At 41.1% G+C, this 12,075-nt stretch overlaps 1 protein-coding gene across 11 annotated transcripts in view; it reads right to left on the bottom strand.

The window, feature by feature from the left end:
• The window catches only part of LOC138936118 (serine-rich adhesin for platelets), a 29,401-nt gene that overhangs the window by 16,330 nt on the left and 996 nt on the right, over positions 1-12,075 (bottom strand). For 8 of the 11 annotated variants that reach the window (XM_070301227.1, XM_070301223.1, XM_070301224.1 and 5 more), the window contains exons 2-5: positions 9,018-9,149; positions 1,330-3,112; positions 900-1,062; positions 571-774 (exon numbers count right to left, since the gene is read on the bottom strand). In XM_070301227.1, coding sequence (XP_070157328.1) covers positions 571-774; positions 900-1,062; positions 1,330-3,112; positions 9,018-9,116 — 2,249 coding nt within the window. In that variant the 5' untranslated portion in view covers positions 9,117-9,149. Of the gene's footprint in view, positions 1-570; positions 775-899; positions 1,063-1,329; positions 3,113-3,829; positions 4,346-4,821; positions 5,227-9,017; positions 9,150-11,977; positions 12,036-12,075 lie in introns of those variants that run through there. The other 3 variants (XM_070301218.1, XM_070301222.1, XM_070301221.1) reach the window with 3 other exon arrangements.

Below are 12,075 nucleotides of genomic sequence, written 5' to 3'. Positions count from 1 at the left end.
AACTTATCATCTCTAGATAAAAGCCTGCTACAATTTCTATCTCCTACATTGTACTACATACATTGTACTACAGTTTTTAGTTAAAAGATTCTGATACAAATGCATTAAAGTTAACCCACACATTGTGCATTCGAGATTAATCCAATATGTTGCAATTAGAAAGCATACAAAACCGTTGATGCAAGTGTATAATATATGCAGACATTCGTTCAAAATGCAAAAAGATGATGTGATGATGCAATTAAGACAACTAAACAATATGCAAAAAACAAAAAGGTATTACGAAAACAGAGATTTAATAATTGTACTTTGCCGGACTTTATCTACGTAAGGAAACGTAACAATACTGACGCACACGTATAAAAGCTATATTATTCTCCTATGTTCTAAAGAAGAGAAACGCATCTTTGCATAATTTACATATCATTTGCAAGTAAAACGTTACACGTTGTAATTCTAATCATGATATCGTTTCGTTTATCATTCCCAAAGAAGTTTCGTGCATCACGAAATTTCGCATTTTAAGCAATGCAAGCGTGAAAAGATTAAGTGAAAAATACGAATACACACCCAGATTCGATGGTGGCCTGATTGTTATTGTTGCCCACTGCGTTGATGGAATTGTTGTTAGCGGAATTGGAATTCGCTTCGTCCTGCATATGAGCGGTGCTCAGCAACGAGCTCCATTGCCTCATCACTTCCTCGCCCTGAGCTTCCAGCTCGGAAATTATGGTGGCGTCATCCAGATCGTGCAACGCGGTATTAGAATTTAATCTGAAAGATAATGATAATTAAGCGAATTTAATTCGAGGAAAAAAAAGATGATACTTTCTTTATAATCAAAAATAATAACTTCATTAATATAATTTACTAAAAAATGTATATTGATTAATGCTAACCGCTGTTGTTCTTCGTAAGAACTAGCGTCACTGCCATCATAATCCAACATTAAATCATCCGAGGCGATGGATTCGCAGGGGGATAAAGTATCTACACTTCCCGTTCGATGCAAACGCTGTCCGTGATGAGGACTATTTACTACACCTTTGACGTGCGCACCACCTATAAATTAAATCACAAATATACATTATTAGTGACAAAATACATCTCAAATAAAAATTTCTAGATAATATATTTATTATCTTGACACATTTGTATATTGTTATTTTTAAGTTTATTGAAATTTTCAGACTGAGAAAACGAGGATTTTTAGACTCATTATTATACTCAATAAAATCTTTGCTACTTAGATACTTATATATATGTACATTTATCATATAATGTGAAGAAGACGAGGATTCTAAGAATAACATCGTAATCCGTACTAACCTGTCTTAGAGCTCGTCTCAATTAGGGTGTGGCTATTCTCGGTGATTACTTGATTCCCCATCGCGGACTGCATCTCGATTCTAGCTCTCGAGTTGCTGTCGTCGAAGATCAATCCCGGCTGATCTGCAATCTCGTCATCGAAGAACTCTCTACCCTCGGACAGGCTGAGCGAGTTGGAGGCGTTCGTCGGCGTGCCGGGACTATCATCCTCAAGAGTATTGTCCGAACGTTCTAGAGCATGTTCCTCATCCCTCTTCGACGGCTTTCCATCTGACTGGGTGATACTAGCGGTGGGACTATCGAATAGACTGTCAACCGGCGAGGTCTCGTCGTCTATCAGAGTAGTCGTGGTAGCAGCGGCGGCAGCGAACGCTGGATCCTCGATGGTGAGCAGCACCGAACGCAGAGCGTTCTTCGACACCACGCTGCTCTTCGTGGCGGCGGTGACTGCTTGCGCGTGCTGAACGATGATGGAGTTGGAACGCTGGCACTCATCGCTGGAGCTCAACGAGTACTCGTCTGCCATGGCTTCACCATGACCGTACTCGGGATCATCCGAACTCAGCGGGCTAAAGTCCGATTTTATGGACGGGATTTTCTCCGAACGCGAACGGTCTTTGTAGACCTTCTCCTCGCTCAGACAACCCTCTTCATATCCCTCTGAGGACGTGGTGGACATTGACGCGGTCGAGTCGGTGTACCTGTTGTCCTTATTCACGATCCGTTGATATTGCGTAGCTCGTTCGCGTACAAAGCCAGTATTCAGATTGGCTGCAGCGGTCGCGAACGACTTGGGCAACGGAATCACAGAAATTTCCGTGACCGTACTGTCGTCGTCTCGGACGTCTCTTACGTCGAAGCTTTTGCCGTTTACCACCATACGCAGGTTTCTCGGTCTACCGACGCCGCGTCTCCTCAGAGAGCTTTCGTCCACGTAATCCATTGACCTGATCCTGTCGTCTTCTGGACCAGCCGGCTGACTGCTGACGCCCGAATCTTCGGTCACCGAGCCCTCCTTCGAACTGGACGAACCTTTCGAGGTGGATATCTTCCTGCTTTGATTCGCCGCTGTCTTAGCGATCTTGGAGTTAGAATCGCTTATCCGCACGGCGTACTGCGGAAGCGGCAGGTGACTGGTGTGTAGAGTATACCTGCTAATGGGTTCAGGAATGTTTGAGACTCGTCTGTTCGCGTCCGTATACTGCATCATCGTATTGTTACCGCCGCCGTAAGCCGCATTATTCGATGGCGAGGAGCGAGGCTTCGTCGGCACCGTCGTGCTGCACAGATGTTGCTGCACGTGCGCGACCCTATTCGGCTGCTGTTGTTTGACAAAATAGTTTTCCTGCTGCTGTTGCTGATAATATTGCTGCTGTTGATGTTGTTGCAGCTTCTCCTGATTGTAATGGCTGATACTGTGACTACTGCAGATGTCGCCGACCTTGTTCGTGAATCTCGTCTGGGGCTGCCGATACCCGAAACGGTTAGTTCTGACACCGGTTCCGTTCGAGTCCTTCTTCGGCGGCGCCAATCGCGGCGTCGACCGGCCGGACGACGAATTATGGATTGCATTGTTGTCGTCGTCCATCGCCCGTCTGCGATTCTGTTCCGGGCCGGCCGATTTCGATCGCGGATGCAGCATGCTCTTCTCGGTGACAGTGCCGGCGGCGTAGTTCGTTATCGGCATCGGAATTCCGCTAGTGGGCCTTCGCCGGAAGCCGAAAGACATCGCGGTGCCGCGCGTGTGTGACGTGCCGCGCTTCGAAGAACCCCGTAGATCGCTCTGAAACGAAAATTTATTTCGTTAGATGGAATGTTCGTGTCAAAAGAGTGAAGAAAATAGAGGAGTATGCGATGTAAAAAAGGAGATTAATTAAAACGTATGATATTGTGAAAAGGAGTTAGAGTAAATTAAATCATACACAGTGGAAATTTTGCTCTTATTTTTAACCACAATTTTATAAATTTTATGTTGTCAGATTCTACAGGATTTCGATAGATTTAATTTATATAAGAACTGAGATCTTATAAATTGTGTTTTAAATAAACAGTAATAATTTCTCACTTAAAAGTTTAAAAGAGGATCTTCCGATTAAACTATAAATTAAAAGAAAATAATCTGACTATTCAAAGAATTATAGTAAATATTAAATTGAGAATTATAGGAAAAAAATAGGAGGAAATTTTCAAGATCACCTTATTAAATTTTTTTTAAGTATAAAACAGTTATTATAGCGGTATCAATTCGTCTATCATATTTTTACAACCGTCATAATAATAAAAGTACTTCGTATCAAGATGTAAGGTGAATTATCAGTAGCGCTAGTCGCGTATAATCAGCTGCAGATTATATCGACGAAAGAAGATCGATATCCCGTATAATTGAATTTTAATAATTAGTCTCTGAACTTTGTTCTATCATCGATTATATAAGATCTTAGTTGCTTAATCCGAGCACGATTTTGTCTCTCTTTCGTATTTCTTCTCTCCAGATATTCACCTGGCATGATCGAAAAATATTCATACGTCGGTGGTGCACGTTCGTGCGGCTTAAGGGCTTGCTCGACGAACTTGCTACGTGGTAGCCGTCTGCAACGATGTTAATCGATATTCGTACACAAATGCGTACACGGGGTTATATAACGGCGCGGAGCCGATAGCGCATCCCACCGCAAAGGAAACTCTTTGTCCGGAGCAACGTATACGCGAGCACCACATTGTCCACGATTGTCGAGTCGCTGACGGAAGAAGACGCCAAAACTTCGATCGGCTGTGCACGACGCGACAACTCGCGGAGTCCGAGTGTGTCGTTTTCGTCACGGGTCGCCCGAGAATGGCCAACCCCGTTCGAACTCCAGAAATAGAGTAACTACCCGATGGCATCCCGACAAATCTGAGATCGCGTTCCCGTGAAGGAAGCTTGGAAATCTTGATATCTACTTTGCGTTTGATACGTATAAGAACCGAGAAGGTGATACGGTCGCAAATCAACCGTGAAGACGTCCCCTTCGTATCACTGTGCATATATCATACTTAAACATACACATCTCGCAACACGTCACGATATAATAAATATATTTAAAAAATTGTTAAAATTACACAAAGTCCAAATCGGTTAAATTATTAAGATTATGTATTCGGTACTTCTTTTTATATAACGATAATTAAATACAAAATACATATTGTATCAAGTTATATTATAAGAACAAGGAAGATATATCTTATGTATTATATTGCATCATAAATGGATATTTAGATATCAGAGAAGATTTTCAACTCGGATATTTAATTTTATAAATATTTCGATACCTGATATAAAATTTGCAAATGAAAGAATCTATTAAGCCATTTGACAACAACAATTCGATAACATTAATCATATATAATTCCATCGAGATTTTTCACACGTATAGCTTCGAGATTCTCTGACTCCGTAGAGGAGAGAATTCGAAGGGAAAGACCAAAGTTATATCGTATTCCGGCATGCCTTACCGCAACGCCGATGCCCTTCTCGTTCTCCAACGAGTCGTTCTCGCATCTCGTGCTGCCGCACCGGTACTCCATGACAGCGCGCCCGGGCCAATGTCACACGGCCGGTCGTCGATCGATCTCTCTCTCTCTCTCTCTCTCACGGGGATTGACGGCCGTCCGCGACGGGGCTTCGAGCTCGCGTCGTCATGTCGCGAATATCTAACTCTTAACCGGCGCGAAAAGCGTGAGTTTTTCTCGAGGAGAGGATGGCGAAGGAATCTCTCTCTTCGTGATCCGTCACATCGTAAGGATAGTACCGCGACGATCTCTCGACGGCGCGGAAACGCGCGACGGCGCACCGACGTTGTCGCTGTTTGTCGTCGTCGTCGTCACCCCCGCTGTTCTTCCCGCGTCTCTCTTGCGTCTCGCTCGCTCCCTCGACCTACTCGTCGTACGCGAGGAAAGCGGGATCGATCCGGCCGTCTGCGCCGGCGCCGCGACGTCGCCGACGCATCAGCCGAGGGGCTGCTGATCTTGCGGATGCGCGGCCCGGGTTTCTTTCGATATACAGGGTGTCTTAACAGCAGAAGCGGGAGGAATGAGGGAGCGTATCTCATATATTTTATTCAATTTTGACTTCGTTAGGGAGTTGCGGAGATAGAGCACGACGGATGATAGAGATACACGGATCGTTGTATCAAGTGTTCTCGGGCTGGCTCGGCTTTAAAATCAAGTAGCGTAGAAACGACCCCGCGTATAATACTTCGCCCCTCCCTCGATTCGCTAGAGACGAATCGATTCGGTGAAGAGAAACGTTCTTATTTACTATCGATCACTTTCGTTCAGGGCGCACCTTGTATATGAATCGTCTGATTCAGCGATGTGTCAGATTGTAGCGCATTGTTATCGGAAGGAACGATTCGTGCGGAATTGACAATTGAACTGTCAGAACGAAGTGATCTTTTTCGCGCGAACCGTTGCGTGATATCGTTTGAAGCACGAATCAGCAACGTGATTCACCGAGTCGAAGAATAACGATAACATAAATTTTTCGATAAATCGATTATGTAAAATTTCTATCGGATATATTTCTATAAATATATTAGATAGACCCTAGACAAAATGTCTTTTTAACAATAGATTTTCTCGCCAAATTGGTGTCGATTTTTTTCAGCGAAAATGTCGACGAAAATTTGCATTTTCTGAGAGCTCCCATTATTTTTCCATCGTATCTTCCATCATATAATTAAGCCTTAAGATAAAATTATAATTGAGATTTCACCTAAACTTGTGCTAATTTGTGCAAAGTTTTTCTCCAATCAAGACTTATAATTCGGATGTCATCGATGCTTTGATATTTTCGCTAAGAAAAAATCGATTCAAAATTAGCCATAGAATCTATTATTATTAAAAAAAAAAAACAAAAAAAAAAAAAAACGATGATTTTTTTTAGAGATACCATGTTACTGTGATATCAAATCTTACAAAGAAACAAAGATTGTCTAACAAATAGATTAATACGATAAGATTATCGTGACGTATTTCCTGATAAAAATACAATCTTGATCTCTTTTTTTTTTCTTCGCTGAAATGATGTCGGACTTACAATTAGTTATCGACCATGAGCTGATAAGACTTCGCGAATAGACTTTTGCGTGTCATCTCGCGATAGAATCGCGAGAGCCAAAGTGAGTGGCGAGCTTCTTTTCTCCCATCATCAATGAAACTCTCTCGCATACGCAACCGAAAGAAAGGCGCTTCCGCTTACGGACACGTACGTCCCTCGATCGTGGAGAGAGCCCGCGGATTTTCAGTCATTAACGAGAAATCATGAAGGGAAAGACAATGGCAAAAGTAAGCGGCCATCGTTTGATCGCGAGAGCAAGCGCGATCGCCGTGCAAATCGGCACGGCTGAGAGCACGTGGATGCAGAAGACGAGGATAGAACCAATGGAGAGAAAAGGCGCGTTCTCTCTCCGTCGATTTCTCCTTCTTCGCACCTGAACCGTGCGGGTGCCGTGCCGGTTTTCAGCCTCTCGGTTTCCGGCCCGTCGTGAGACTACCCACGAAACCGACACGCGTGACGATCAACAATGGGAAGCACATGTTCGTCGCGTGAATTAATAGCCCGTCTCCGAATGGGCAAAAAGATTCTCACAAGAGTGCGAGCTCTTGTTTCCGAATGAGAATTTAACGGCGCGTGTACATACATGTGAGAAACCGTTGGCGAGATTAGGTTGGTCGCGATTAATGAATAAATTTAATTAACGAACAATTTGCATGTGTACGTTGATTCTTATCGCGGGGAAGCGCGCGTTGCTATCGCAGGCTGGTCGTGTAAGATTCGCGCAAATTAATGGTAACTCGACTTCATTAAGAAACAGAGAGCTATAAATTAAATTTTCAACCATTTACGATGTTCGCGGACTGATTATTCCCCAAAAGCTGCGTTATTTCTGTTACTTGAGGAGTATAGAGGCTATTCTCCGTAATATTATGGTCGTTAAACTCCTAGTGCATTGGAGCGAATTAAAAATTGCAAGCTTGAGTAAAAGGGTAATCGCCGACGTAAAGACATTTATATATCTATTTGCGTTTATGTGCGCATGATCGTTCGAAGAAGGTTAATTCGTTGCAATTCGTTTATGCGAGAAAGTTAACGCGTGCCGCGAAAGCAGAGATCGATATGCCTTGATACTATGCATCGACGTGTTCGATAGGTAATAAAAATCTTTCTTGCATTAAACGTTAGTGAAAGTATTCAAGCGTGCGAATGATTATGCGCGGAATGATTTCCTTCACGTTCATATATGCGAAAGTGCCGATTTCAAAATGCAAATAATTAATTAAACGAAGAAAGGATCGATATATAGTATAATAACTATGTAAATTTCCCAGAGTCAAAATTTTTCTATTTTCAACTTCCATTTTTTTTTTCATGTTTATGACTAGAGAATTTCGATAAGTTTGATTTATATAGAAATTAAGCATCTATTTTATTAAATAGTAAACAATTTCTTATTTAAACATTTACATTTTTTGGCCCATGACGAAAGAGAGTGATCCTATCGATTAAAATATCAGAATAGATTCAAGATCAAATTGAAAATTAAAATCGAAAGTAGGAGATAAATTTCGACTCAGATCGCCAGACGACGCGAATGTATTCATTTCGAATATGAGATCAAACGTCATCATGTTTATCGTACTTTTAACTTCGATATATGTCATGAGACAGAGTTAATTCAATGCATTGGATGTAAAACGACGTAATATTCCAACGCAATATTCGGTCACGCATCGTAGATCGCGCGGATTTTCATGGAACGAAACGAGATGCAACGAGATGTTACGTCGTATAGGCATGACAGATACGCACGAATGATATATTCACAGGTGGTAGTGATACCGTTGCAGGTGGAAACGTGGTTGAGGAAGGGCATTGAACTTCAACGTAGCCTTTAGCTAGCCATCCGTGCGATCGGTTGGATTTTTCATTACATATAATACGTATGTGCGTACGTTACTCGCGATTGCGATGCGACATACACGCGATACTGTTGTACTGTCGCATACTGTAGTGTATACGCGGACAGTATTCGATGGATATTATGTAAACGCAACGAAAAAGAGTCAGGGACAAAGTTGAGTGAACGCGATCTGGCGAGCGAAACTCGATGCGTCGCCGCAGCGGCGAGCGCGGACCTCGAAGTTCAATGTCCATCAACGATAGAAAGAGCGGTGTTTTTACGACGTGATGGCTTTTTATGAGTCGTGACGGCTCGAATCTAGGCATTCTGACAGCGAGTCGAAATTATTCTCTTACTTTCGATTTCAATTTTCAATTCAATATCCGCTGATACTGTAAATAGATGAGTTTTCTTGAAATTATTTGACGTCACTCGGTTAAAGTGAATTAATAAAAATGTCACTGATAAAAGCTGGTTAGATTTCATTGAAAAATCAGCCACTAACTGATTTCTATCAGTGATAATTTGATTCCATTTAAGAGAGTATATAGTTTCGTCGAAAGCTCTCCTTTTTTTGAATCTCTAAATAAGATATGATTTATCTAAAGTAAAAATTCTTACATAAATTAAATCTCTCTCTCTCTTTCTCTTTTTCTCTCTCTTTATCGAAATCCTCTAGGACCTATAAAGATAAGAAAATTGAGATTGAAAATAGAGACAGGAAAATTTAGATTCGGAGAGGCTCACCTGTTTCTGGGCCTTGTCCATGATACGGTACGAAGGCGAATTGTGATGACCGGATGCTGCGACGACGGCGCCCGCCTTACGAGACACGCATTGCCCCATATAGATCCACCAACCTTGTCCCAGCACCGGATGCTGTCAACGTGAAAAGTATATTAGATTCGCGTGAATTTCCACATTAGTATGTGCTCTATTCTACGTTTATTAAAGCCGAATTTAGAAGAGAAACCGCGTAAAGTTCGGAGTTTACAGAGTACACCAGAGTATATTTTCACTTAGAAATTAGTAGGCAAACTTCCATCGTTTTTTATACGCCCACGTACCATCATACGACACGCGTATAGCGGAAGGAGTTAAACTATGCGTGTAATAATCATCCTGATTGCACACTTCTGCCTCTCCCATTCATCCCTCGTTAATATTTCACTTCGCAATCGACTCGAAGAATATCTTTATTCGATTCCCCCTATTAAACGAAGCGTAAAAGATTTTTCTCTTGCAGTAGAAGGAGATATGCGCCAAGAAATGAAAAAAGTACCACCACCGACAGGCATAAATAAATCCGTGCTGATCGATACGCAGAGGCCTATTTCGGTCGAAGGGAGAAAATGCGCGATTTAATGCAGGCACGTATCCAGGTGCACTGTCTACGATTATCTTTCGCGTTAGACGGTCCCGGTTCTCGATCTGCGAGGTCACGAACTCGCGTCCCCATTAGATGCGCCAACATTGCGATATATGGAGAAGAGAAGCATTAGATACGGCGAGAGAAACGAAAGGACATTCTCCAAGAAATTCGAGACACGTTCTTGTTCACTCCCGGACTTCTTTGAGACGCTCCGTTTGGTTAACATCGCCGTTGTTTATAATATCATCTAACTTTACTTTAAAAAAATAGATACATACGAGACAAAGATAAAATATCCCGCCCTTAAATCTGGGATGATCGAATGAAGAAAAATAAAATAACGATGTAAATCTCGCGAGAGAGGAATAAATTCAGTAAATGGGGCGAGGATTCGAAGGTCCGACTGGGAATACCGTTCGCTTCTAAAATTCCATCGCGAACGTAGATGGATATTGACCCACACGAGCGAAATGTAATGATTCGCTCGCGTATTCGATCTTTCGCAAGATGAATATCGCGAGTACCGTTATCGAATATCTAGAATAGCATTATTATTTAGAATGTGCGAAAATATTCCTCGCAACGCGTTATCTATGCGCGTGATTTATTTCACGTCCCAAACAATTCTCCTTGAGATGACATATGTTCGACTGTCAATTAAAAAAAAAAAAAAAAAAAAAAAGACCTATGCGTATTTGATTTTAAATGCATCGCATAGATGGTGAAAGGTGTCCGGCGCGTGTTACGATCTCCAAATGTAGGACGATAAATGGCACTGGCCCAAATTTTTTTTATAGCTTAGAGAGCGACGATTGCGGAAACGTTTGTTCACATTTCGCATAGATATATTACTCGCGACGAGCAAATACGAAAGAATAATTCCGATAATTAAAGATTTCCAAAGAACGAGAACTCGTGTCGAAAGTTTTTTCCTACTGCGTAAGATATATAAATTTATAACAATATATTTTTTGTTAAAGAAATATTTGAAATTTTAATCAAGAGTCTTGTTCATTTTTTGTGCATTTTTATTATATCTTTAGAATAAAAAAAAATATATAATTCTAAATTTGTATCCTATTTAAACATGTCTTACTCCAAATATGTGTATGTAATTTTTCCCAAATATTAGCAATCCAAAATAAATAGGAAAAAAAAAACTTTAAAAACTACAAATATGTACGATTATCATCGATTTTCAGCGACCATAATCAGTGAGTACTAAATATCATAATTAGAGAAAGAAAGTACGAGTATTTTCACTGAAGATCTGTGAGAAATACACTGATCTTCTATGAAATCTTGTATCACCGCTTTAATCAATGACATTTTCATCGATTTAATTAAAAAGAATAGAAGCTTAATTCTTATGCAAATTAAATTTATCTGGAAATCCTCTCCTTTCAAATTACAAACGTGAGAAAATTGAAAAGATTGAAAATAGGAGTAAAATTTCGACGCGAGGTAGAGGCATTTCGAAACCTAAAATCGACGAGATACATTGCGGTAATGATAGACCATCTTATGTAAATTTCGTTTCGTACACCGTTTATTTCCATGCCGTGGAAGATGCGATCTATGTGTGGTCGGTCGGGTTTTAATACATATCCGAGGTGATTTACGAGCGATAGGTAATTGTGTCTGCAAGTTGGTGCTTCGCGTTGCATAAATGCATGGAATCTGACCTTTCTTGCCGCGTTTTTTTTTTTTTTTTTTTTTCCGTGCGAAATCTCCGCTTACCGTTAGCAAGCATCGTAAAGTATTACGAGATATCCTGCGCCATCGTAGGTGTAATTTTCTGATATCGAAACAATCTCCCCCCCCCCCCCCCAGACAAACAGATCACCGTAATCGGACTTTGTCGTTCGTGTCTGGGGAAAAAAAAAAAAAAAAAGTCGCCGAAATTTGGTAAAATAATTGCTGTCAACTTAACGAATCATTTATGTATTTAACTTTATTCGACGATTCTTCGATTTATAATATCGATCGTATATATAGAATTGATGACTAAATTATTATCCGAATTAAATTTTGGATTCTAGAATTCTGGAACGTGCGTCTCTCTCGGAATCGAGAATCCTTACATTTTTTTATTTCGAGAATTATTTGAAATAAAATGAAATTCGTTCGCGAAAATCGAGAGTAAAATGGAAAGAAGGAAAAGATAAGAGACAAAAAAAAATAGATACAGCGAGATATGATTAGTAGTGCACGAGATAGCGAGACAGCGAGAAAATTGCGTGCATGCACCTTTCTCCCCCTCGATAAAAGTTACGCGCGCCTTACGATTATCCTGAATGGATATCGCACCGCGTTTCCGCGATTCCGTACTCACAGAAACGAAAATCCCTGCGTTTTTTTGCCTGGCCTGCCGGAGAGTAATCTCGAATACGCTGTAAAAAAATAAAGTCGTCCACTATCATGCGAGAGTTT

Source organism: Polyergus mexicanus, unplaced genomic scaffold (assembly GCF_030449975.1).
Source record: "Polyergus mexicanus isolate NDT 795.1 unplaced genomic scaffold, iyPolMexi1.0 SCAF_9, whole genome shotgun sequence".
NCBI lineage: Eukaryota > Metazoa > Arthropoda > Insecta > Hymenoptera > Formicidae > Polyergus > Polyergus mexicanus.
The sequence above is the reverse complement of the archived record's forward strand: the minus strand, read 5'-3'. Positions and strand labels throughout refer to the sequence as shown.